The following is a 27,828-nucleotide window of genomic DNA, read 5'->3' as shown; positions in this document are numbered from 1 at the left end:
CCAGAGAGCTAAACGTCATCTTTTAGGGATCTCAAAGTTGACCATTGAAGGCGCTTGGGAAAGTCCTCAGATCAGATTTAAATATGCTATAGCTGTTATAAACATTTAAAATCCCTGCTAAGTAACACTTAGATACCTTAATTTGATTGATTAATGAATGTTAACTAAGCAATTCTACCTAATAAAAACTAAAGAAACCAAATTGATTGACTTTAGTTTAATTAGCAGAGAGAGATGGCACTGAGCTACTTTTGATTTCTGAACCAGGGAGAGAAAAAATTGCTTAATCACCTATTAATATAAAAATATACACTCTGAATGGTGTCACGCAATTTTAATTTGTTAAATAATAAATAAGTATGCATTTCCTTTGTTTTGTATACTGTAGCAATTAAGACAAAAACGCAAAATTTATTCCCCAAGAATTATTAACGCTACCCAAATACATATGCTCCAAATTTCGATATTCTGCATGCGCTACAAGTAAGACGGAGGGAAAATGGAAACATGTAATTCAAAGCTAGTTTAATTGCAAGTCTAGTTCTTGAAATCACTACAATTTAATCTAGAAAGTAACTTTGAACTAATGACACGAGCTACATCGAAGTAAATAGTGCCTTGTATTTACACCGCGACAAAAATGACAAGCACATGGGAGTTAACAACAGCAAGAATTTAATGGAGAAGTCCTGTCTACACGAATCACAAAAAAATACTTGCGCCCTTCGCGCCATACTCAATCTAAAAGAAACAAAAAATAAAAATTTCAGAGGAGTCCGCGAAAAATTTTGAAATAGGTAAAATAAGTTAAGGAAAGAAAAAAAGGAGCGTTCGAGGAGAAGAAAAACTGACAAAAAAAAAGGTGCCACGGCCACCAAGGGGATAGGGCGAGAGAAGAATTGAAAAAGATATTCCACCCTCTCATACGTTTCAAGGACTGAGCAGGAAGTGAGGAGCTGAAGAAGGACACGGAGATCAACGAATACGAGCCACACGGAATTCTTGGGCAAACAATCGCTAGGTTACGGAGCGGGAGGAAACAGCAGAGGGAGGAGTAAGGCGAGGGACCAGGGACGATGGATGGATGTAGCTAAAGGATCGGCGATGAGGGTGGTGGCGGGGAAGAGAGTCAGAAATGAGAGGCAAGTTTCCGCTTGCTAAGTCCGAGAGGTTAAGACTTGGGAGAAGACCTCCGGTACAGACTTCTGCTCTTTGCGGAAGGGGCGGGGGGAGTTGCGGGGTAAGGAGGGTGGGCGGTCGGCGGTGAAGTAGAAAAGAGAGGGGGGAAGAGGGAGCTAATGGAATCTTTTCGGAATAAAATCAAGGAGGGGAAGGATGAAAAGAAAGAGTAGAAGATACTGAGGAAGGAGTGGAGGGGGGAGGTTTGGAACGGGAAAGGGGATGGGAATAATGATTACCGCACCCTCTCTCCATGGCTTGGCAACCTTCCCCTAGGCGGATTAGAGTTTGCCTTGTGTATCCAGCCACCCCTACCTCCTCCCGCACTACACCAAAACGGGTCCATCTCATTACTAGTGGCACAGGAGGAGGAGGAGTTGGCTAAGGAGAGGATGGGTAGGGTGAGGGATGAAGTAAAACGGAGACGGGGGAGGGAGCTGCGGTTGGAGAGGAAATGTGAAGAGGAAGGAGGGTGAGATGGGGTGAAGGATAAAGAGGAGGATATAAACAGCAGAATTCAGGATAGAATTTCTACATATTGAAAAAGATGAAGAAGAGAAAATGAATTAGATCATAAGAAAAAACACGGTGATTAATAAGGGAGATAAAGATAAGTGAAGAAAACAAAATTAACAAGAACAGAACAAGAGGGTGCGAAAGGAACAACAAGGTAAAATGTTAAAAACATTAATACTATGTACATGGTACAAAAGTGAAAAAAAATTAGGGTAATAGCTTTGATAACAGTAGATAAAAAAAACCAAGAGCGGGGCAAGCCTAAAATCATGCGTCAGCATATCAACTTATAACTTCGATGCCAACAGTGAAGGTGGACGCAGAAAATTTCCAGAGGAAGAGTGTGGATATAGGACGAAAAAAACCTAAATGAATGGCAGCAAAGGTTTCCGGATCAATTTTCTCCATCATTTCGGAAGTTTCATTGTTGCTCAGTGTTTTTAAAATTTCAGCTACCAACCGAGAGAAAATAGCACCGCAAGAGCTGGGGATGAAATTGGAATGAGGGAAGTGAAATGCGGAAATAGAGTATTACAAGGAATTTAAAAAGTAAATTTTGGTATAGAAAGGACCAAAGTTTTTATTAAGGAAAATAATACTACCGCTTTGTCCGTTTTCAGAGTTTGGCAAGAGGAAGGGACAAGAAATGCAAAATTAAGAGACGAAGCGAAGACGGGAAAACACAAGGGGTAACGGAAGAAAACGAGGAGCCACAAAAGGAAATTAAAATGGCTGCTGAATTTGCGAAAACAAAGGATAAAGGAAGCGTGAGAAAGACAGCGACAAAGGCAAGGAAAGGAGGGGGAGGTGGAACAGCAAGGAGATATTCAAATGGGAAAGGTAAGAAGAGAAGTTAACAACTACATTGCAGAATTTAATATGGAAGCATTTCCAGGAGTCCTTTGAAAGTAGAGTTGAAACTATAACGAGTTGAATACTTCAACAAGTCAAATCAAGAAAGTAAAAATGTTCGAAAGGTAAATACCTTTCATCTAAAGGATTATTCATCATATATTTCGTGCTCGCTCAAAAATACTTCTTCAAATGGGGTATGATGTGGTGCCTTATTCTCAGTGCCACTATCTCAATACGGCTCTGCGTAAAAATGCAGAATTAATGAGTCATTGGATAACGCGATTTTCTGAGAAGGCAAGCTTATATCTCTTTGAAATAACGATTCTTTATTCTCAGTTTCTTTACAACGACTCTTTCAATTACTTCAAAAAGTTTCTCTGACTGCGGCGATATTGCACAATATTTCGTGCAAAATAAAAAAAATCCATCCATTAGACAATGAGAATTAAAATAAATTTAGGGCACGTTACGAATGAATTAAAAATATCACCATCATAACAAGCAATCTACCGATTGAAGTAGGTATGTATGAAACATAGCAGCATGTAAATCATTGAAACTAAACAGAACAAAAAGATATGAGAAAGAAAAAAATCACTAGAGAAATAGTCACTACACGGCAGTTCTTTTACTACATATGTTCATATTTCTAAGAGTACGGGAAGATTAAAATACTTTGAAGGCTGTCTAAAAATTAAGGCTGTCTAACTAAAAATAAAAAATAAAATGAAAGAATCAGGCTGCAAACAACTTCAGCATAATTCAGGGCTATACAATTTATACTGAGGAAAGTAGGCAAATCAAATAAAAATCACGATGGGGTGTAACACGGAAACATGCCAAACTATAACCACTAATAGAATCCAATTTTTTATTACCTATAAACCTTATCACTAATGTTAGAAAATAGGGTAACCAAATTCATTCGATAAATTTCAAATAAATAAGTTCAAATCAAGAAAAATCATGTAAAAAATGTGCTTAATATCCGGTTGACAAGAGACGCAGCAGAAAAAGACGCAGAATTAGCCCAGGGAATTCCCTCAAATATATTCACGGAAGACTTCGATTACTCTGTGAGCGTAAAATCCAGTCAGGTAAACATGACGTCGACTATGGTCCCCAGAAATTAACACGTCAAGCCGAGCGGACCGAAAAGAAATGAGTCCGTTTGAGACGAGATGCGCGGGCTTTGGTAAAGTGACGACACCGAGGGGGAACCAACAAACACGAACGCACCCAATTCCGACGAAAAGGGAGTGACTGTACGCCGCACTTCGACGGCTATAAAAACCGTATGAGTTTCTGATGATAGCTAAATAATGGGAGGAGGAGAGGACACAAAGGGGACGAATTGAAATTTAATTTCAGAATAAACACAAGATGGGAGGATAGAGGTGGGGGGGGGGGGGAGTGGAAAAAACGGGGGGAATGAGATGAGATGGAGGATGGGGAATTGAAAAGATGACACGTAGAGAAGAGACGGGGTTCTGGGGCGGATTTGGGGATCATGGAAACAGACAGGAAGGAGTTAAAGTGGTGGGTAGGAGGGATGGGAAAGAGGCTGGAAGCGGCGGATATGCGCGCAGGGTGGGGGAGGGGAAATACGTGGTATGGGGTGGTTGAGAAAGGGGGTAAGAGTGCAGATTGCAATACGGGTTGGAGGGATTTAAAACGTTATGTTTTCCCTTCCTCTCGAAATCTCTTTGCCACTCGCGCGCCGCTCGACGGGAAGATCATCCCGCAAACCAAACACTTGGAAGCGGTGGCGGCAGTTAGCGGTCCTGCCCGTAGGCGCCATCAGAGAACGTGTAGGATCACTGCACAGTGGTGGGGAGTGGAAGGACGGAGGGCGAGGGTGGTCACTTTACAGATTTTGCCCTCGAGGAGTGAGAGATTACTCAAAGAGTCACAGCCATGACATTGTGGCAACGAGTTCATTGAAAGAGACCCACGAAGCTACTTACTTTCCAACGGACAAGTTTAACTCTCAACTGATATTGCGGTCTTATAGAGTAGCTCTAGGCTTAATATGGTGGAAATCATACATATTAGTAAATTAGAAGGTATTGGAAGTTTTTCACACCCGCTTTAACATTCCTTTGTGTATTCTTCCACTCTCATCATCACCACAAAAAAATCGAGGTATCACTTGGAGAATCGGTGAGGCTAAATTCACAATATGGAGTTTTTATTTTTACATACAGTAAGACTTAGCAGTAAGACCACGGAGAACCTAAACGTACCATGTGAGAGTTAATAGTTTCCGATTCCATAAATTCGTTGTGACATAAATATTAATTTTCAGCAGATGACATAAGTGTAGAGCGTAGGCTGTAGGTAGAGCGACCGGCTGTCGACCGAAGAGTTCCTGGTTTGAATCCCAGGGGAAACTATTGGACATCGCCAAAGTAAATTCCCCCTCCCCTCAACGGGACGTATAAAAATCGCACGCCTGCGGCTTATTTTGATGCTTCTCTAACTAATACTAAGCATCTTCCCGTTGTAGCAATACGTGCATGATACCTGCTGAATATATTGAATGAAATTGGGAAAAGTATACATCAAACAGAACTTGTTCTGAAAATATATGAAGACGCAGTTTTTATTCAATTTTATCCTTTTTGCAAAAATCGTGGTGGTTCCAAAGACTACATAAAAATATGTATTTTTATATAATTTTCACCATCTTGACCTAATTTGATTATTTAGCGTTAAAAATAAAAGCCTCAATAGTCAATTATCTTGCATAAATACAACATAATGAACTGAAGTGAAAGGTTTTTCGAATTGAGTGCGTTAAGATCGATTTTTCCAGAAACTACATCGTAATTAGATAACGCATACAATACATTGTTGTGAAAGCTTTAGTGAAAATTTTACCCTACACTGATACATATATTGACATATTACTTAACATCAAAGCTTTTCAGATTAGAAAAAAGAAATAACTCTATTCTGACTGGAACTAAACATCTCTGTCTTGAGCTCAACCCACTTATTAAGCATCTTATCTTATGTACTGGCTCTCTAAATGGGATTCACATTACGTACGATCCTATGAGATTAAAAATGCTCACATATTACAGCGAAAAAACGCACATTCATTCCTGTAACACGTCTCGACGCGGTGAAGTTCTTATGGGTCTTGATTTTATTTCCACCGATGAATGAGATCCCGGCAAACAATGGACCAACTCTTCCGAAAGGTTACCAAACAATGAATACATTCGCGAGACATACAAGAAGAAAAAGAGGAGAGCGTGATTAAAAACAATCATGGCGTTTGACGATCGGAAACAAAGAGCAGTCGGCCTCTTGAACCAGTGCCAAAAAAAATAATCACCCTGGAAAAAAACATCACGATAAGAATAATGCCATTAGGTCCAGAGAGAAAATACAGAAAAGCCGAAAGGAAATGAGGAAAAAGACGTCTTCACCGCAAAATAAGGACGCTTACGTCTAGCAGAGAATAGAGGACGAGTACTAAGAAAAGATATCGTCGAAGGAAAGGCACCTTCTTAAAGTAACTGCAAACAGAGCGCTAAAAAGCCATTGAGCAGTAGTCGTGAGCTGAGCGAGGTCAACATTGAAACTACGCGTTCGTAAAGTCGAGAAAATTTCCCGAATCATGTCAGCATTGTTACATGGAAACCGAAAATGTTAGAAATTTTAAGCCCAAGTAACATACATGCCTCTCTTTCATTTTTTGCCTTAAAATGCATGTAGTTCACTTTTTTCATACTAACTTTGTGGAACTGCTTCAAAATAAAATTAATGATCACTGAAACTTATTTGTTCCGCATTAAATGTGGAATCTTTAAGAAATCATGTGCAATTTAATTTAAGTAAAATTTTAAACTCTAAATAAGCAAACCACTTTAATTCATACAACCGTATCGAAGGAATCTCACCAACAATTTTCTAGTCACAGAGGTGTCGGGGGGAAAGGGTGGATGATCACATAAGTTGGCGGAATTTCTTTCGCGCAGAGGGCGAAAAGCGCTTTTGCCAAACATTATTCTGGGTGACTCCCCTCAAATTAGCGACAGAGCGCAAAGGGTCGCGGGTTTACCGGGGAAAAGAATGACTTTGAGGAAAAAATGTACTTTTTACTTCTCGATTTTCCAAAAGACGAACGCAGTAAAAACCGGTCAGCGAAGGCGAGTTCCGACGTCGCCGGTGGTTGAAGGAAAAAAGGAGGGGAAGGGGACGTTAAACAAGAGACGATCGAAGGACGACAACCATTGTGGCGCCCAGACCCAGGACCAGCGCCGAATCTCAATGCGACGGGGCCAGCCGCCTGGCCGAGAAATTGCCTATGCAGCTAAAAATACTTAGGTACGTAAAATTCAGCATCTCCGATGGGTTCATTGGATGCTGGACACTGGGAAAGATGAACCCAATCATCACCCTATTCATATTTAAAGCAGGTTTTTACTCTTAATTCATTCATAAAAATGAATAAATAATGAAACATTATTAGGTAAAAACGAAGCGTGAACCGAATTTTTAAGTTCTCATCAGTTCTTAAAAACTTAATATATAAGTCCTTTAAACTTAAAATTTTCACCCAGAACTTATTATGTTGGAAGTTAGTGCGATGGCGGTAGGTGACGGGGATTGTTATTTTTTGTGGTACTCAGGCCAACAATTCGCGCATTATCTAATGTGTATCACTTTTATATCTGTAATGGCCTTCTGTGCTGTTTGGAAATGTATCTGTGTAAATTTTTCAACCGGAAGAGTGCATTTATGTCATAACTGTAACATATTCTTAGAGTCTGAAGGACTAGGTTCTTGAGATAAATACTATACAATACTATCCTATTCAAATATTTAAAGAAAGATTAAAAAAATTAAATTTCAAATAATACATGAAAAACTGTTACGCTGGGAAAACCTTATATCAAGGAATGCATCAAAATCGCAAAAATAAATCTGGATTACGGGAGCAGCGAAATATATCCGGACCATGGGGATGGAGAGCACGCACTTGCACAATTGGAGCAAGCTGACCGAAATTTTCGGCATGGGAGGGAGTGTGGATGAGACGAAGGCTATACGTGGGGGCTTGAAAAGGCGATCCCCGAACTCTTTTTACGGGCAAACGATTGAATTTGCAGAGCAGAAAGACGGGGTAGTGTCCCATGGGCACTGCTTCCTCTCGGGATGACCCTTATGGGGGGGGGGGGGGGGGGGGGGAAGGTAGAGAAGAGTCAGGGAGAGATAGTGGGTGGGGTGACCCGCAAGGGGATTTCCTTTCGGTCCGGATATTGGAAGCAATAAATTTGGGGCATATGCAGCGAATGTGTGACGCCGTTGAGACGGAGAGGAGGATAAGAAGACGAGGAGAGGGAGAAACCAAAAGATGGGAAAGGTGGAGGTGGTTGCGAGAGCGTCAAAATGCTTTCCAAATGAAACATTTTCAACACGCACTGCAAACTACAAGGACACACAATTGGTCAGAGAAAAGACAGCAGGATTTATCAAGATAATCATGTGAAGATACGTTAACATACTGTACGCCGTAGAGGAGGAAAAGGTGGATTTCGATAACATTTGAATGCAGAGATGAATAAAAAGTTACGTTCTGTATTACTCGAAGGCACTTTTTTTTCAATTGGTAACTGACAAAATATTGGAAATATCATGAAAAAATCTAAAGATAGAGGATATGAGAACATGCCCTCAGAAAGTAAAGATGGACAAATTAAAATATAAGGAATCACTCATATGAAGAAAATCTGAATGTTTAGTTAATACTTAAAGCAATAAGAATGAATAAAGATATAAATGAATGACTACAGGCTCTCTAAGTGTACTGCTTTAATGATATCTCGTTTTTTCTAGAGTATTAGCAGCCCCACTAGCTGGTGCACCATTGTTTCAACAGCTGGAATGTCGTTAGTCACGTAGTTGCAAAACCAACCGAGTAAATTCCAGAGAATTTGATCTTGAACATAATTAAGCTCGTTGACACATCTTCGAGATTACGTTTATTTATTCCTTCACAAAAATATAATGGTCCAGGCCTACTTTAAAGTTGGTTTTTACTTTTTACAAGCATTTTATTCCATCATTAACTGTTACAACTTCACAGAAGTAGGTTAAAGTATTCTCTGAATCCATCACCTTATTATACTTTACTGAAATTCATGCTAAATTTACCACACTACTAACAATAGCCAAGATATTAAGTAGACAAGAAAGAAAAGTTATTTCATAAGTAAATGTGATTTAGCACTCCTAGCTTTCTCCAGGTGACGCTTAACCAGGAATACTTCCCAAATGAGTTTCAGCAGTCACATTTTATGGCTTCATTTACTTCCAAAGAATTAGAGCCAGAATGGCCGACAATCGCGGAATGAAAAATGGCATATACCCAGAGCGGGAGCACATATGGCTTCCAGAGGGATTTTCCTCCGCGGCAGGGGCCAGTGGCCACCCTTGGAGGCCGCCCTCACTTTCCTTAACTGATCGCCTCAGACCCTCCTCGCCTCATCTCACCCACACCGAGTAAGTCAGCGAGAAGGTCAGGGCAGAACACTCCACTCACCTGCGGTCCAGGAAACGTGAAAGCCGGATAGTTGAATTGACCGCTGCCCGGCTTCCCGGACATGCCGTACACGTCAGTGTGGTCGCACGGCGGCTGCGGGTCTGGAAAAGGGGAAGAAAGATACGTTTTATGAACTGCACAGCGTTGAGAATGGAAAGGTGGACTTCGAGCACACGGCTCGATTTGAACGCAGAGACGAATAAAAAATTACTGTATACAGTATTTGAAAGCGTAATTTTGGCAATTGGTAACTGATACAAAATTGGAAACGTCCTGAAAAAATCGAATGCGATAAAATATTATACAATTGTATTCGAATTCTAAACCGGAATTTTTCACCGGGTAGAACTAGAGAAGAACTGATTTCTGTACATGTCTGGTGAGATAAGAGCTTTAATTTTTTAGCAATGGATATGGCATTCAGTAACATACATATCCAAGGAGAAAAGTGGAATAGAATAGTTCTGGTAGTTTTGAAGATAAACACAAAAAATGGTCTCAAAACCTTTTTGAATGGACTTTTGTCGTTTTGGAACTCCCGGCTAAATTTTTCTTTTATTTAGCGTTTACACATATTGTTCCACACTTTGAGCCTAGAAATGAATAACGCAGTTCGTTGCTCTTAAAATTTTCTTCCAGAAAACAGAATAAAAAAATCACTACATTTACGCACTTATTTATCACAATGCGGACACGTATGACCAAGTCTTGAAAAAACTTACAAACCAAAACAAAGCATAAATTTCAACGACCAAAATGGGGAAGAAATGGGAAATAAAAAATACGTACACAAACAATAAAATATAACAACTTAAAAACAAATACGTAACGTACAAAATACACACGGCAGAATCATAAAATAATGCTATATTTTCCTTTAAAATTCTAGAAATGACAAATATTTGAACCAAAACAACCTTGATAACAGGTCAACGTTCCAACTATGCAAATAATTACCCAAGGGTGGAACTAGCATCATCACTCATACACGGAGAAAAATCACGCCCTCTTCACGCTCGATTTAAAACAATTTTTCGGTAAAGGCTGCGGCCGACTAGCGAAGGCGGCGCGGCGGTCTAGCCATCTGGGAAAATCTATTCGAAGGACGCCATCCAGGGGGACGGAATTCAAAAGATGCAGTCAACTTGTAAAAACTACCGCCATCCACCACCGACCCACATAGCGCGCAAATTCCACACGAAAATTCCCACCCTCTCCAACGTCGTAACGACCAAAATATTGGGGAAGAAATGGGAAGGGGAGGGAAAGGAGGAAGGGGAGGCAAAAGTACGTAACAGAGGGCAAAGGAGCGTGGGGGGAAGGGGGGAGAAACGGCGAGAGTATAAAAAAATTACTCCGTAGAAGAGGAGAAGGAGAGGTTCATGAGAAAATCATCGCGTAGAACGGGAGGAGTAGTGGGGCAGACAATGGAGGAACGCGGGCGAGGGGAGGATGAGGGAACGCGGAATATTTCCCTCTTCGTCGTGCTATGAGAAGGGAAGGGGTGGGGATGGGAGAGAGAGAGAGAGAGAAGAGTAATGCCTCGGTGACAAACGCAAAACCACATACGGGTACACGCTGTGAGAGCGTATAAAGCAAACGAGCGGCTCAGGGAACGCGGCGAAGGAAAAGGTTGGGGAGTTGAAGGGGTGACCGTGGAAAATGGGTTGCAGGGTGGAGAGGGTAGGGTGGGAGGGGGTTGGAAGAGGAGGGAGCGAGGAAAGAATTAAATGAGGGGTGGATAGGGTGGTGGGGGGAGATTGAGGGAGGGCTGAGCAGGGGCTGGGGGAGATGTGGTAGGATAAAACCCCATTCAAACACACGTGCGTCCTTTCGCTTATAATGTAAAATTTTCCAGTAAAGGCAAATCCTTGCGCTCCTATTTAAACTCTTCCCATGAACTCCGGCATGTCACTGTGGTAAGCAGTGTTGTTGTAGAGACACAGTGACTAATAACTCTAATGCGGTATCCTAGGGTGGAGAAATATGGGAAAAGGAGGGAACCAAATCTTAATAATTAGTATTAACCGACAACTACCATGGAAGAGTAAAATTTAAGTTGCGCACATTCGAAAAAGTCCATTTCGGAATTGATACAAGGATAAAAACATAATATATAAAAATGAAACATTGCCAATATTTACGAAATTTATTTAATTAATTAACCTTTCGAAACATGATGCATTATGATTCATATCATTTCGACAACTTGCCAGTCGTTGACTTCTAGCTTTGGAGCCTTATTATGGATTTCACGTGATATAGATGATGTGAGAACGCAAGTAAGGTAGGTACAAGCGTAGCAACCCTCGTAGTCTGAAAGGAGTATCGGGCCTTTTTGGGGATGGGTTGGTTCGGAGAGAAATGTGGGAGAGAGGAAAGAGTTACAGCCTCTGCTGTATGGGGGGGTAGGTCGGCCAAGAAGACTGCCAAAGGGGCGGAAAATTCTAGAGAATGGGACTTTACGAGGAGGCGCCATTTCTTGGAGGCAGTTAGAAGGAGCGGGAAGTATGAGGGAGGGAGAGGATGATGGAGCGGTAGATTTAAGGGCCTTGTCTAAGTACTTCGCTGCTTTTTCACCTTCATGGTTCAAGCATTCGTGTAAGTTATAAACTTCTTTGCGGCCGGTAACTGATGATAACTCGATGTGTTAGCTCGAGGGCGTTATTCAAGAGTTTCATGGAGAAGAGAAGAGAAGAAGGACAGTCAAAATTGGCGGGAAACACTGTGGAGAAGATCGAAGTCATTGAGGCGATGGGTATTTGTTGAAAGCCCTCGACAGAATAAGTGGTTCCACGGAATGTAACACTCGATTAAGCAGTGTTTATATGCGCCTAAAAGCAATAACAAGGTTTACACGGTTGGACGGAGAGAGAGGATGTCTTCGAGCCGAAAAATGCTTTTAATGCTTTACAGTAAGAATCAGTAGCAATTTCTTATTAGATCCATTATTTGCTGTGGTCCTGAGCTACTAAAATGAACCGCTCCGCTTCAGATAATTTGAAAATCACAATTCCGCATCTAAATACGCATTTTGTCACCTCCTACAGAGCCTGTCTGTCACGATATAGTTTCGAAAACTATTTCTGATTTACCGTCATCTCACACACAGTTTATGAGAAATAAAAGATTTGCTTGCATGCGTAGTAAATGGAAAAGTGTTCAGAATAGTAATTGGAAAATGCCTACCATCGTTCCTTTAGATACATTTTTATTTTACCACAACCAGAGCAAATAACGCGCCAAGTAATTTGGAAGCACATCAGTTCATTACGAAACCTGATGTTGATTTTCACTAATGTCTAGCACCATGTTGATAATCAAATTTTATAAAACATTAATAGAAAAGTAAATACGCGTAGGGAATAACAAGAGAAGAGTTTGGCAGACGTTCCTCGATGGAGCATCAATGAATTAGTGCCTAGGGAAAACCAAATACTTGGCCTCTAGGGGAAAACCCAGATTGATTCCCGGAAGCAATCTTTTAATGCAATGGCATGTGGAGGAAAGAGATGTACAAGAAACCAGAAATTACATAAAGAGAAGCTGAGAAGGAGGTCTTTGGTAAGAGTGCGAAGCAAATGACACCATGAACAAATCAAGGCACGAAGAGGCAGATGGTTTGAAATGCTGAGTTTGGGTAGGGTGCTCTAACATGATTTGCGATGGTAATGAAGCTTCGCACTTACGCCATTATACTACCATGGAAGCAACGAATAAGCGAAATACTAACTGTGATCAACACATTAGAAATAAAATACTTGTATGGAAATTAAACAAATATAATTAGAGATCATTGAGTAGAGTGAAATTATTTTATAACGAAACTGCAATACGTAATCACTGACGAACACATAATTAACCACAGAATAAGATTCAGGCATATTATTGCCAATGCCCCGTCGCAAATGTTTCAGGATTTAATAACACAATGCTATAATGGAAACTAAACAAATGTAATTATTGAGTAGCGAGTAAAATTATTTCATAACGTAACTGCAATGTAATACCACTGATGAACATATAGTTAACGAGAGAGTAAGAAACAGGTTAATTATTGTAAAAGTCACGTCGAAAACGTTTTAGGATAGCGGAAGATTTTGCTCTCATTTCATCATACCTATCATCTAATTCCGGTCACATTCTCATTTCCTTTGATCGCCCTCTAAGACTGCCTTCTCCCATTCCCTCTCCAATTACAAAAGGAGGGGAATTGGAAGCTCACTCGACCGGTCTCATTCGCCGACATTGCGCATCCACGGCCTTGCGCTTTCGGCTGCGGTGTTACAGGGACCCGAAAAGGAAGCCATCCATTCTTTTGAGGCAGCGGGACTGTGGCGGGCAGCGCGGCGACCGGCCTAGGAACATCCAATGGGATTTGACAATGACAAAAGGGACAAGCAGAGGACCCCAGATACGATTACGAGAGAACCAAAGATGGGCTTAAGAAGGCGGAATCATTTTCTTTCAGGCAAACAAAGGCCAGATCCAAGATCCGCCGCCACAATCGCATTTTATTATTAATATTTCTTCGATCGGTGGGATATCCGAGAACTGCAATAAGGAGTTCGGGGCCCATACGAGGATAAACTGAAAAGTTGTCAATTACGTTAGGTGACTGAAAACCAAAGCAAGGGCACAGGAAAATTTGATAGCTTTCATGGTCCCACAGGAATCAGATTCATAATAAGGTTAATAAGCATAATGAGTCTTTTATACCTCCGTACCACTTATTTAAAGAGGCCTCTAAGAATGGGAAAATTTTAACAGGGTCCAGATTAAAATAATTTCGATTACTTTTTAGTGACGAACTTTATCGGTCGGCTCATCTCATGTATAAAATGTTTAAGATAGGGAATATTCAGGATAAATATTTTGCTTTTGATAGGCTCCAGGAGAACCACAAGTGACTGTGACCGGTGGTTAGTTATGGAATAACATCGAAACATAAGTTACTAATTTTAAAACTATAGAAAATATGTAAAAAACGCTACAATTTGCCGGCCTCCGTGGCAGCGGGGTAAAGTCCTCGCCTGTCAAGCCTTAGGTCGTGGGTTCGACTCCCGCCTGGGTTGTTACTCTAATCCAGGGCATGGATGTTTGTGTGCGTTTGATTGTTAGATATAATCTAAAAACCTCGATGTTAAAGACTGAATAGTGCTGTTTTCGGTGGTGTGGAAATATATAAATAAATCAGAATTCTAACTAAAACTTGAAGGGGATAAATTATTAAAAACATCTTTTTCGGAGAGTTTTCGGTGAAATGCATAAATTCGTCAAATCGATACAAAATATTTTCTATGGAATTGAATAGACGGGACAATGAAGTGATGGGAAGAGAAGGTTGATTGCTGAATAACAGGTGTTTCACAAAAAATCATTCTTATTTTCTGAGAGAATATTCAAATTGGGTTTGGCAATCGCCAATTTCCGCTATTTGCAATAATCACGAAGGATGCACCCTTGAGAGATAATGACCTATTTGGTTTAACGAACGTATTTCATTAGAGATTTACCAACCATTCTATTATACTTATTGAAGTGTTTGTTTGAAGGAATTCCATGCCCTTTAATTAAGACTAAACCATCATAACAAAAAGCCAGGAAGTAAATAGTTATTTTGGCTCACTATTAATTAGTAGAACGCGAAATATCTCAGTAGTGATCCAACACACGATTATTAAACCTCATCTGTCTCCACGACAAAAAGTCCTATATTCTTACTTAGGAATAGTCTCCGACGGATAGGGAATTCAATTAGCTAAGATAATGATGCCAGCCGTCTTTTACAAAAGAGTTTTCTTCTCAGGTTCTTTACGAACTTAGGTAGACAGAGAGAGAGCGAGAGAGAGAGGGGGGGGGGGGAAGAGGAGGAAATAATAAAAAAGACCACTTCATCCGATAATCTCCAAGGCCCATGAATTTCCCCGAGTCGGCGGAGATGCCTTTTTAAAAACCTACCTCAAACAGATTCCGCAAACTCATCGCCGACTTCCTCTTCCGAAACACCGACGAAGAAAATATGGCTGAAAGACGTAGTGGGGGGGGGAGGGGGGGAAAGCGACGACGAGTACCTAAGTTGAGGAACTCCCGAGTTTCCTTTTAAAAAAATAAATCAGGGGATAAAATTTAATTTCTCAGACCTAATAAATACGTTTTTTTTATTTCCAAGTGAAAAACTGTGGCATTCCGTTTTTAACGAGCTTAATCATCAGTTTATTATCTCCGAGCTCTAAAATGGAATTATGATGCTAATTTTACCATTTCTATGGGAGGGATAAAAAAATTATATCTGCTTAGAATAGAACCTTAAAGTATATTGCTTATAACGATCATTTCCCAAAATTTTCTTGAAATGAAGATTTAAATAAATAATAATTAATCATTAAGTCAACATTTTCCGGAGGGATACCGTGAAACTCCATATAAAATCACAAATCGGCTAGCAATTATCATCATATAATGAAGGCGATTGCAACCACGTATAGTAGAGTTTGTGAAATTAAACTTAATTGGACGGTACGAAATCTTTGTGTATCATTCAAGACCTAAACAATTCAATTTAGGTTGCCTTTTTATTTAATGGAAATAAAAAAAACAGAATGAAACGATTAAAGGATTCCAATTAAAGTATTCTTCCCATGGTAAATTGAAATATTGATTCCCGGAACCCAGTTTTAACTTGAAATACTTAAAATAAAATATAGATTCATATGAGAATAAAATTGGCGACGGCTGGAAAATATCCCATTTGAAAGAAGAATAGGAGGCACTTCTTCCACGCAAACTGAAAAAATTCAAGGAACTCCTATGGAGATTGTCGCAGACGACCTATAACGTTTCTGTTGTTAAAACATCACGATAAGAGGGCGTGTCTTTTCCTCTCCAGCAGCGGCACCGCGAGGATATCCGACCGAAAAAAGGCATACGGTATAATCATACGGCTTGTGAAAGGTTAGAGAGGGTCATACCTGTATTTGAACCCAACACTGTACAGTTAGCGATCGGTATTTGGATACTATTTACTGCGGACCAATCATCTGATATCATCATGTGCGAAAGCTTTGAAACAAATAATGACAGAGCAGACTTCCTCGTTTTAATATTTCCGGAATTCTGCTGATACTGAACCTTTCAATGAACCCTCACTTCAGGTTAATGTTTTCAATACCCCTAAAAGAAAACATGAATACCAAACGATTTCAGGTTTATCTTCGTGGAACCTCTCCCGATTGGAAAGTAATTAAAGAACACCTTCAGCACTGACAAAAGATCCACGAACAAAATAATATTTATATGATAAGGCTTTATTTTATATACTCAACCTAATAGCATCACAATGCAAAAGAAACGAAGAAAAACCTTTCTCCTTATCAAAAGAGTCATTACCATAGTATTTCTTCAATTAATTTCTCATAACAACTTCCTCGCGAAATAAAAGAGAATGTTCTAAGATAGTAACCCAAAAGTTAAGAGAGAAAATGAAGAGAAATGATTAAAACGAAATTAATTATTACTATAACGAATCAGCAAGCAGGATTTACAGCAGACAGAAAATGAAAACAGACAGCTAATGCCATTCACAATAATGTAAATTACTTTATGAGCAAGATATTCCAGTTTAAAAAAATAAAAAAAATAACACAAAACCACGATGCGCTAGCTCATGTAGCCAGCGATTAGGAGCGGAACCTGTTACGCTGGGAGAACTCCGGCGTATTTCTTTGAGTGAGGTAGATCAAGTCGGAATAAAACAAACAATTCCACGTCCAATGATCCGTTACTCAACCAGCTGGCCACTATCATAGAGTAGGGCGGAGATGGCCTCCGCGCGGAAACAGCGAGGGATACGCTCTCCCGTCGACCTGGCGGGCATAAGCAGGCATTGCGTCTTCACCGCTACACTCGTGCCATCTCGTAAGAATGGAGATGAAGGTGAAATGAAGGAGGATTGCGGTACTCTCTCTACGAAAAGCATTTTCTCAATTTTGGACACGCTACAGAACAGCAACACTTTTTAAGCATATTAACACGAATTCCTGCCTTTCCACCATGTTTTTGCATGCATTTCAGTAGCTATAAGGGAAGATTTTTTTGGGGACTTGTAGAGGCTTTACCTCAATCCCATCTCGCATTAAAGTTCCTAGAATATTTTCGCCGTGATAAATGTAATATAAAAAAAACGAACCATTATGTGTATGCTTGAAAGCTACTTATATGAATCTTGAATAATTGCTGAAGTGTTTTTTAATCAGAGCAAAGAAGGAAGTCAGGATTTCAGGTTAACAGGAAAGGGGGATGAAGAATTAATGGTTTAAGAATGAAGAGAGATTGATTGCAAGTTGAGATGTAGAAATGAATATACACAGAGAATAAGTTCGCGCAGGTATGATCATTAAATTGTCCCACGGAATAAATGAAGACGTTTCCGGTGGATGTGTTAGGTTTCGACCGATTTCCAAACCCGGAGTAACAGAACAATAATTTCAGTTTAATTTCGTACTAATTATTTACAATGGCGGCTAACACACAAACATACAAAAATGGGAGGATCACCGTTGATAATAATAAATTAAATTATAGGAGTGAGATTTCAATCTACGAATTTCAACGGAGGGAAACTTATTGGGGCAATTTGAATCCCTCGCAAGTGCTGAGGTGCCTTTGATTTCGATAAGAAACTCCGCCTCGGACAACAGTGATGCTCTTGAGCTCTCCGCGTCGTCGAGAGAGAGAGAGAGAGAGGTCAAGACCGAAGAGAAGTATAAACGTGAGACGAAGGCCCGAACGCGAATCTTGGCCGTGGGGCAGTCACGCACTTGGCGGCGCCTGACCCCACCACATCCCGGCGTGACCTCCTTCGCCCGCTCCCCACCATTCCATCCCATCCACCACTCATCCACACACTTCGCATAAAACCTCCACCTCTCGAAGTCGCACCGGTAAAAGAGGAAGAAAGAAAGACATAGAGGTACGTTTCCTGGTGAGCGGTGAAATCTTCCATCCCAGCATTGACGGAGATGATAGATAAACATATGATTGACCGCGCATTGCCAGCCGTCGCCGATGAGTTTTCACCTGGTCAGTTGCGCGAGGAGTGGAATTCGAGCTGGTTTTCCTGCGATTCATAGCAACAGCCTGAGTCACGCTTTAGAATGCATTGATGCAGTGAGTAGGGATAGTTGTGAAGGTGATATTCGACGAGATCCAATGAAACGCATTACAGCGTTGCACATAGTCAAGAGATTTATTTGTTCATTGCCAAAACACCGAAAACAGCGCTATTTAGCCTTTGCATAGGGATTTTCATGACAATGAGCAATTAAACGAACACAAACACCAAACCCCTAAATAAAACCTAAAAAATAAAAACCCAGGCGGAACTCGAATCCGCGACCTTCGGTCTGGCAGGCGAAGAATTTACCCAGCCGTCACCAAGGCCGGCGAAGAGAAGGAAAACTCTCGACTGGCATTTCCGGTGCATGCATGCGTGCTTCCGATTTTTTCCGAAATCTGAACTGAAAATGGACCAACCTGCAGTCTTTCAAGGTAACCTATGGGTGGTCGATCAACACATAAGAAAATATTTGGACCATCCTCGGAATAAATTCTCCATTCATTATTTATATTTTTTCACCTCCAATAGATGTCTCTTAAGCTCTCCACCACGTACCGTTTGAATATCTCACCCCTTGTTGAAAATATATCTAGAGGTCTGTTCTTTCCTCAATATTACAAAATTACCTCAGTTCTCAATTCCTTTCTCTGTCCACCATTTCGATCAAATTTGCACTAACTCTCTTTTCCACCCCAATATCTTTTTTGGAATAATAAATGGCAGAGTTTCATTTCATCCACTAAAATCATAAAGTTGTAATGGATAAGAGGCCAAAGTCAGGAAACACTTAACTGATTCATCATGATTACAATATAAATCTTATTGTAAAATAAAATCTTCGCTCGAAAATTATCGGTGAAATAGGAAGATCCGTTGCCAAGCAATAATCAGAGCCAAGAATTAATTATCCAACCTTTGGCACTAACAGCATATTACCTTCTGTCCAGTCAGCAGTCAGTCCATAGTATCTCATAAACCATAATTACATTCATAAATAACCATTACTTGACTTGCCATTGCAAAAAATGACTGAGTTCTCTGCAGCAAAAAATAAATCAGCCTTCAGAGGGCCCCGGGAATGCAGAAAAATACAAGTTCATACAACGAAAGGCTCATTACGCGTAAGAGTACTTGGCTAATATGGAACTTCTCCAATCGATAATGTTAATTGCACAGACATCCGGAAGTCATTAATACCCCGCAAACAGTTCTTAATTTTGTTTCAGGATGTAATAATTTTCAAAGTTACTTTTTTGTCAAAGACATTAGATGACAATGTAATAGACTGCACGTCAGCACATTCACCAATTTCCATCACGAGGAATCGTCGAAGAAAAGTCACGTAATCATTTCCACAATAATTCCTAGGTTAATAGATCTGCTAATTGAAACGCTTCTGCGTTGCCCTCGCGTACTTTCGATACAATATTTAACTTAAAAAGAAGTTGGATTCGCACAGAAAATGATAAAAAAAAACACATTACATTCGTCGAAACATCAACGAGAGTGATCATGGTTCACGAAATGGGAAAGCAAATGCCTCACTTCGTCAACGATAATGGTGTACCCCATTTTTTTGGTCTTTTTTCCCTTCGGATAAGTGAATGTATATTCTTGTTTTCGAAAATAGAGAGCATTACCCTAGATTAGTAAGATACATTTCTACAGCAGGAATAAAAAAGCAACCCATTCTAAATATTAAATAAAAAAATATGAATGATATCAAATTCTTCGCTAACTATGTAAATATTCTAGACTCTAACCTCATCCGCAGGAAGGCACTAAATAAATATCGCGACGACGGCTAAATGGAATTCTCACAGGCGGTTAGAATGTTATTAATGGTAATATTCCTCTTTCTTCGCCTTTTTCTGTTTTCATACGCTCCGAAATGAAAATATTTCGCGGCATGTAGCACTCACCTACTCTGTGTACACATACAAGTGCGATCGAGGATCGTTCACATCAATAAAATGAAACAATTTCATAGCATCACCCTTACATTCCATAGATCAGGGGTATGATCAAGGCGTTTTAAGTCACCACCTTGTCTCCGTGACAGAAGGGTCGCCTCACACGTGTTCGCAAGTACATAATCCACCGAAACGCAACCCCCAAGCGAGATTACAACGCCTGCTGATAATTGCTTTCAGGTGCCGAGCGTTCACAAGGACGAAGTCGTACATATGCCTTCGCAGCCGTCAGATTTATTCCTCGCGATTTATTGAATTTTGTGGAATGATGTATGACCGAACGAATGGCACGGCTCGAGGCAAAATTAAAAAAATATGCCCTTGCCCCTAAGGCTGGCGAAGAATGCGTTCCAATCGTAATAAACACCGCGCGAAGAATTCTTACCACTTTAATTACACTCGTGTCTCTTTCAGCTGGCGGCTAAGACTAGGCTAAGAATGCGCATTCATACGGAGACAGCCACATTCATCACCCACCGCGTGGGAATTACGGGAAAGGGAGCGCAGCTTAAGGAAAATGCATCAGGAAAAGAACCAAGGGAGACAACACAAACGCATGCATGGTGAAGAAATGGGGACGATTATACTTGGAGACCCTGATAAATGAGCATTGACACATGAGATATTAAACGTGAAGGTGTAAGGATTACTGCTGTATTTTTCCGAACGACGGTAAACGTTTAGCTGATACTTGTGACAACGATGTATGCTATTCGGAAGGCGATATCCATACGTCCAGATTACGCAGTTGATCACCTTGAGCAGTTGGGTTCACCAAGTTATTGAGCTGAATATCTCTCACAATCAATTATGCGAAAATACTAAATATTAAAAGCAAAAAAGTAATCAAATGTTTTCCCTTGCAGACCTCTGTTCTTCTAACGTACGAAAATGGGCCGCATATAACGTAAGGATCTAAACTCATGGCATTTTCCGACGTTTCAAAAACGGAATGATAACAATCTGAATATATAATAGCCACAGAATGAAGCATTTCGAACGGTTAAGTAACTATTTGCTCTAACCCTTTCTTTTTAGAACATATATGTATTACTTACAGTTTCCTCAGTCCAAATAGTTCTGCCAGTATTCTTATCTCTACTTGATTCCAAAATAAGACCTATGGGAGATTTTACGGCGTAGTAATTGGATATAAGTGAACTACTAAAACGTTGGAACATTCGTGTTTCATTCTGTTATTTCCGCTACAAATAAACTCAAGTACGATGAATGGAAAATAAGACCTTAAAGAAATGCATGAACTGCACGCCGGCGAAATGTCTCCCGTGAGACAACTTTGAGCGCGAGTGAATCCTTCGCGAGTCACCGAAGGAGAAGCGTTGCTTTAGTAGAAAGGAAAGATGACAGCAAAAATAAATGGCACGGGATAAAACAAGGCAGTCGTAGCCGCCATCATATTTTTCGCCATGGCTGTCGCTCCGCGGGGCAAGGCACGCGGTACCTCGGAGACTCAGCAATGAGCAAGCATTATCCTACAAATGCATAACCTTCGCTCATCATCGTTCCCTCTCCACCCCACTCTACACTGTCTCAGGGGTGTTCCCTTCGTCGACCCAGAACACACGTTAAATTAATTTCACGTTGCGACTCCTATCCACCGTGTTCATATCAAGTACTCGTTTCCCCACTTTTTCTTGGATATTTTAAGCAACACTGAATGCAATCAACTTCTGAGTACTTCCTATTTTTTCATCAAAAATATCATTTATTTATACGCACTTAGATGAACACGGACCGATATTTTGAGGCGAGCCGAAAGGATAGAGCGAGGTGAATCTGGGATGAAAATACAGGTGAGTAATGACAAATTCAACACCTTGAATTAATTTTGCAAACTCATTTTATTGCTGAAAATCATGATTATGGATTTCGGCAAGCAAAATATCTTAGTTGCAGAAAAGTTTCTCGGGTTTTCCACCGGTTGATGTCGTCCATGTCTCCCGACGTTTCGATCCGCGACTTGCTGATCATCCTCAGGGGATCTTCCGAATTCGGACGACATCAACCGGTGGAAAACCCGAGAAACTTTTCTCTAACTGATACGTCGGGAAAACCTAAGATCATACAAAATATCTTAGTTCCACGGAGAAAGCTATTTACAAAGGAAAGAGACATAAACAAGCTCCAAAAAATAAATCTTTACAGGGACGGATAATTGCAGGGCGATCATCCATTTAATAACACCATGTATCCAACTAGAACGTCAACTATGAGCTTGATTTGGTGAAACTTGCCAATGGAGTTATAAAATAATAATTGTAGCTAAAATAGAAACTCAAACAATTTTTTTTTCCGAGAAATTCACGCGAAATGCATTGCAAGCATTGCAAGAAACTCATGATATGCATTGCACAAATATAGCGATACATAAACTTACATTAATCAAATTGGTAAATTATTTTATTCTGTAATTAGGGAATTCGGAGCCGTCACCACCATCTTCTCACACAACTTTCGGCACTAAATAGAGGAATCAGTGTACCATGGAACCGGAAGACATTTCTTCATTACGTCTGACCGAGGATCACAATGGGAGAATGTACAAGATACTCCCAACATGCGCATACCAAGACGGAGACGCGAAAGACAAACGGAAGAGGGGTCGCGGGGCAGGAGGATCGAGGACAGAGACGTGGATGCGGCCGTCCCGCTAACCATCCCCAGAAACTGCAACCCCCTCAAGAGGCAAGAGGAGTAGTCGGCGGATGGCCTGCGAGACCGCGGAGGAATGAGGAAGGAGGTCGGACGAAGACGAAGGAGGGACGCGCAGCGGATGGAGAACAGACGCGGTCGCCGCTCGATTTTTTCCCGCGACTACGTGACTGCAGGCGTCGTCGGTGTCGAGGGAAGGCCAAAGGAATGCAATTACATGAGGATTGTGGATTGAAGCGGAAGTGGGGACCGTGTTTCCTCAGTCTCGCTTCTACCGCGGCCTCCTCTCATCACTGAAAAGAGCCAGGAATGTAACCAAAAGAATTTGACTTATTAATGGTTAAGTTAATCTCAATGTTTAACTACATAGGTTAAACTACAATGAAATTAACTGGGTAGTTTGAGGGTTACTAAAAGTAACGGAATAAATGCAAAAGAAACAGAAGAGCAAATTTTAATTCGGGTATCACTATTTCATTTACTTGGGGTATATTTTTTTAACGATCCATACAAGTGATAGTTCTTTAATCTTCATATTTTATATTTTTCGACATTATTAACAGAGTTTTATTGCAGTAGAGATGAGTATTCTGAGAAAATTACAAAAATTTAATTAACTATCGGTCTGTGGCTATGTACCCAAGTTTGCGCAGCTAGACAATACGCCAAAAGCTAATAAATCAAATTAATTAGAGCTATCTATGAAGTGTTGATAAATAATTTTACAGTTAAACATTTAAAGTTAACAATTATTAAAAGTAACGGTTGGATTAAATTGTTAACTAAATTTTTTATGACAATTTATATAGGTTAATTTTCAACCCTTCATTCAAAGTAAGTCTCCCTTCTAACCCTTTCCTCATCCACGTACATTACATCCCTCTGAATTTCCCACGAAAGTTTTTTCCAAACCAGGTGGGGAGGGATAGGGGAGACTTCCCAATGCTTACCTTGCGTACGGAAAGCCAGGGATTCCATGGTAATTTTATTCTCTCGGGAGATTACCTAGGGCTTCATTTTTTAATTTAGGGACAATTTTCCTCGCAGCATTAAAAATATCTTGAAGTAATAGTTTGCATTTTTAATGCAACTTTACCGAAAGTTGGGATCGCATTTCGCCCAAATGTGGGAACACCGACGGACAGCATTGTGAATTCAGCGGATTACATGAAGTTAAATGAAACAGTCGCGATATGTAGAGTATTTTTCAATGTTTCTACCGCAAAGTATTAAGAAAGAAGCTAATGAGGTGAAGGATTTCGATTATGACTCTTCGTACTCTGAGATGCGTGCTATAACTTTAGGTACGTTACAACAGACCAATACTTTCAGTTCAGCTTCCTTGCAAGGTATTTAATATCCAGGAAAACTATGATACTCGTTAGTGTTGACAAATATTCTAAGATTTCCGAGTTTATGCATTTAAACGATGGTATATTTGCAACACTCATAACCGTGAATAATTATTCATGGTTGTTGAAGAAAAAAACAATTATTACTCACGCTCTCCGATAAATGTAATGATCTTAAAAAAAATCATCGTTTTAATGAGACCCTCCAAGGAAAACTTTCCTCCTCGATGTATTCGCAATCACGATTGACTAATCACATTTTAAAGACTGAATTGCAAGAAATGCGAGCAAATCACGACAGAGAGCAAAAGGCATTAGCGGCGCTCACTTTCTAAAGTACGATACGATTTCATCATCAATTCTACATTAGCGCCGCTGAAACTCATTTCATCAGCCCGATACAAATTACCAAAACGATGGTAAACTTGGTTACCACCAGGTGCCAACACACGTAAATTCAAGCAAAAACAAAAGCAACTTACATAATTGATTTAAGCTTAAAGTCGGTGTTCGTTAGGAAATATTAATGGTAATGCATTAACATTCCTTAATACAACCATTCAAAATCTGTTGGTGCTTACCTATCAGCAAATGTAAGAACACGATATTTGTCAGAAATAAAATTTAGCAGGATCGTGTTCTAATACTATTTTACTCTCGCAAAATTCCAAGTCCGTTACGACTGGAGGTTCGAGTTAGTGTAGAGTCTTAAGTGTTGGCCTTCCACCAAGACTTCAAGGGTTCAAATCCCAGCTGAGATTTTTCGGAGGCTCACCGAATCCTGCTTGGGTGCCTTGTGATGGGCACTTCAAGTAGAACACTCCATCTGTCGGATGGGACGTTGGTCCTTTTGGCGCCCTTATTCAAGAGCAGGCTAATGCCGACGCCGGGTTTCTCTCCACCCTTCCCTCCCTACCATCCCTTGTGACGTAAATGATCTAAGCTGTCGGTCACCTCCTCCAAATGTTATCCGTTACAACTTAAATACTTAAGCTCTGATTAATAACATCTTTCTTACACATATAATAATTACACATATAATAATATATATGAAGATACAAGGTATTCTCCGCTCCATCGCATTTTTGCCTCTCATGAACCATTCATCAAGTAACCTACCTGGCATGCACTACTTGAACCGCCTCAGTTGTTAAGACGTCTGGCTGCAAATGATCAACAAGAGTGTGAAGAGTCATTTGGCGCACCTGCCCTCAGCCAGCAGGTCAACAGAGTAAGTCCACACATTAGCTTTCCGTAAATGATAGTTTCCATGTGTATTTGGAATAAATTTAGGGACATTTTGACCAAATTAATAAATATATACGCAGACAATTTCCAGCGCCCATAAAAAACCATCAAAACAGCAATACGATAAGCTGGCGCATGCTATTCAATGATTCCTGAACTAATGCCTAGATTTGGCCAGTATTTTTCCTCGCCAATAGTCATAGGGAACTCAATTATAATTGTAGAAAAATGTGCATTTAATTAATATCCTTTTTGAGCCACATGAGTCTTTCATTCACTTTAGAACCACCGCAATGGAGGAAACGAACTCATTCTATTGACACTATTAAGTCGCGGAGAAAATGAAAAAAAGGGATCCTTTTCATGTAGAGTAAATTAAGTATGATGACGCAGAACCCTGTGGAGCGATAAGCATCACGACGCGAGTCACCGATGGACGGGATATTCGTACCCCGACGAGATTACCGCGCGAAAAGAAAAGAACCCGTGGAATTAGACCCTTTTGTGTGGGAAGGAATAAAGGTAAAGCGAGTTGGACGATTCTTGTGATCCAAGAAAGGGGCGACAAGACGAAGATAAGCGGAGAAAGGGACCGGGAAGTTGGGCTTGGGATGGAGGACGAGATTGGTCCAGGGAGGCTGCGAGAGATGAGAAAGAAATAGGATACGCCAGATTAGATTGGATTAGGAATGCTCTTAGTCCCCCCACCACTCCGCTTTCTGTCGTCTCCTATATCCCTTCGATCATCTCATATAAGGCAGAAAAGGGAAGGAGAGATGGACCCTCGTGTATGCTTTCGTCTCCGGTACGAGATATTCTTGCAGCATACCAACGAGGACATATCGTGGTCACTTGGATTTGTGCTCTAGAAGCAAAATGAAACTTGCCGGTAAAAATAGTTTTCCTTGGAAATTTGACTACAAAAATATCATTTGTTTTGTTGAGTATAAGGCATATCCAACGGTATTTCCTTTGAAGACAGTCCGAGGATTTTATCTTCTCAAAAGTTTTTTTCTTCTTCATAAGCACAATACCTCGAATTCAAAGGCGCTTTCCTTTTCAAAAGACTATTTCTGCAGAATAACAGCGGTAAGATCTCATCGGTTAGAGCGTGAGTAATCCCCTTCCATTCCAACATACTTTGGAGTGGAATAAAGGCAGTCATGTAATTTTACTTCCATTATTTCATTTAATACATAAAAGAGAACAATTTAATTTACTGATAAGCACATTTATTCTCCTAATCATCTGCATTTCCCTTTAGAAAAGAATATCTAGCCCATTATTATAGAACCAATGCAAATCAAATCATAATACCAAGACGACTACACGGACATGCAGCTCTCAAAGCTGTCACAATAACATACGACAATGAGTGAGCACTCAAATCGTCACATACGCACAGAAACTTCGACTCAAACTCATTCGAAAGAGTTTTAACAAAGCCTTCCTCCGAATTCTCACCACAGACGCGATCCAACGAGTCCAGGTCGCTTCATATGAGCATTTACACCACTCACACTCTACGGCGCCATAGACAGACTTCATCCATGGAAGAACCTCTTCCACGAAACATCCTTCCTCTTGGCGCTGCGAGGGAGGAAGATGAGTTTCCTCGGGGTCCCACGGGAGAGAGAGGGGGCGTAAAGGGCCCCGGAGAGAGAGGCGGCAGCGCCCTCTGCGGGTTGTGGCGGCGGGGGCGGAAGAGGAAGGAAGAAGAAAATGGAACGAAGGAGAGGAGGAGAGAAGATACAGCATGGCGGAGAGGCGCCCGTAAAATTATTGAGGCCACAAACGCGGCCCCCAAGGGCCGAGGGAGGAAGGAGGAGGAGAAAGGGGCCGGATAATAGGACTTTCCCTCTTCCTCGGATTTTAGAGGAGTTCCACCTTTGAAATAGCTCAAACACCAACACACACACACCCTCGCACACATACGGCACTACTACTCTCAAGACGCAAGCGCATCCTCTACTCCCCTCATACAGCTTCCAGGAATACTCGAGAGATGGAGCGCGGGTTGGAGTTTGAGAAATGTGTGTGGGGGTGGAGGGAAAGAGGGAGTAGCGCGGCCCAAGGGCAAGGGCAAGGATCGCGCGAGGCTAAGGACACAAAGGGATGGATATAGTGGATATGTACGCATGCATGGCGGGCAGTCTCCAGGAGATGGGCGGAAAATAAGATGAGAGAAAGCTAAGACATGAAAGGAATTGTGGACGAGAAAGTTGGAAAAGATGAAAACGAAACGTACACATAAGACGAGGAAATGAAGATATAACTTCCCTTTCTCATTAATTTTAAGTGGATATTTTTAAGTGGAAAACAAGTAGTTAGATAATATAAATAGTAGTACAATAA

General features: G+C 40.7%; 1 protein-coding gene across 2 annotated transcripts in view; it reads right to left on the bottom strand.

The window, feature by feature from the left end:
* The window catches only part of LOC124172067, a 547,471-nt gene that overhangs the window by 56,989 nt on the left and 462,654 nt on the right, over positions 1-27,828 (bottom strand). For both annotated transcript variants that reach the window (XM_046551477.1, XM_046551485.1), the window contains one exon: positions 9,110-9,210. In XM_046551477.1, coding sequence (XP_046407433.1) covers positions 9,110-9,210 — 101 coding nt within the window. The remainder of the gene's footprint in view (positions 1-9,109; positions 9,211-27,828) is intronic.

The sequence above is a fragment of the Ischnura elegans genome, chromosome 1, assembly GCF_921293095.1.
Source record: "Ischnura elegans chromosome 1, ioIscEleg1.1, whole genome shotgun sequence".
Lineage (NCBI taxonomy): Eukaryota > Metazoa > Arthropoda > Insecta > Odonata > Coenagrionidae > Ischnura > Ischnura elegans.
Note: the sequence above shows the minus strand (reverse complement) of the source record. Positions and strands in the feature narration are given on the sequence as shown.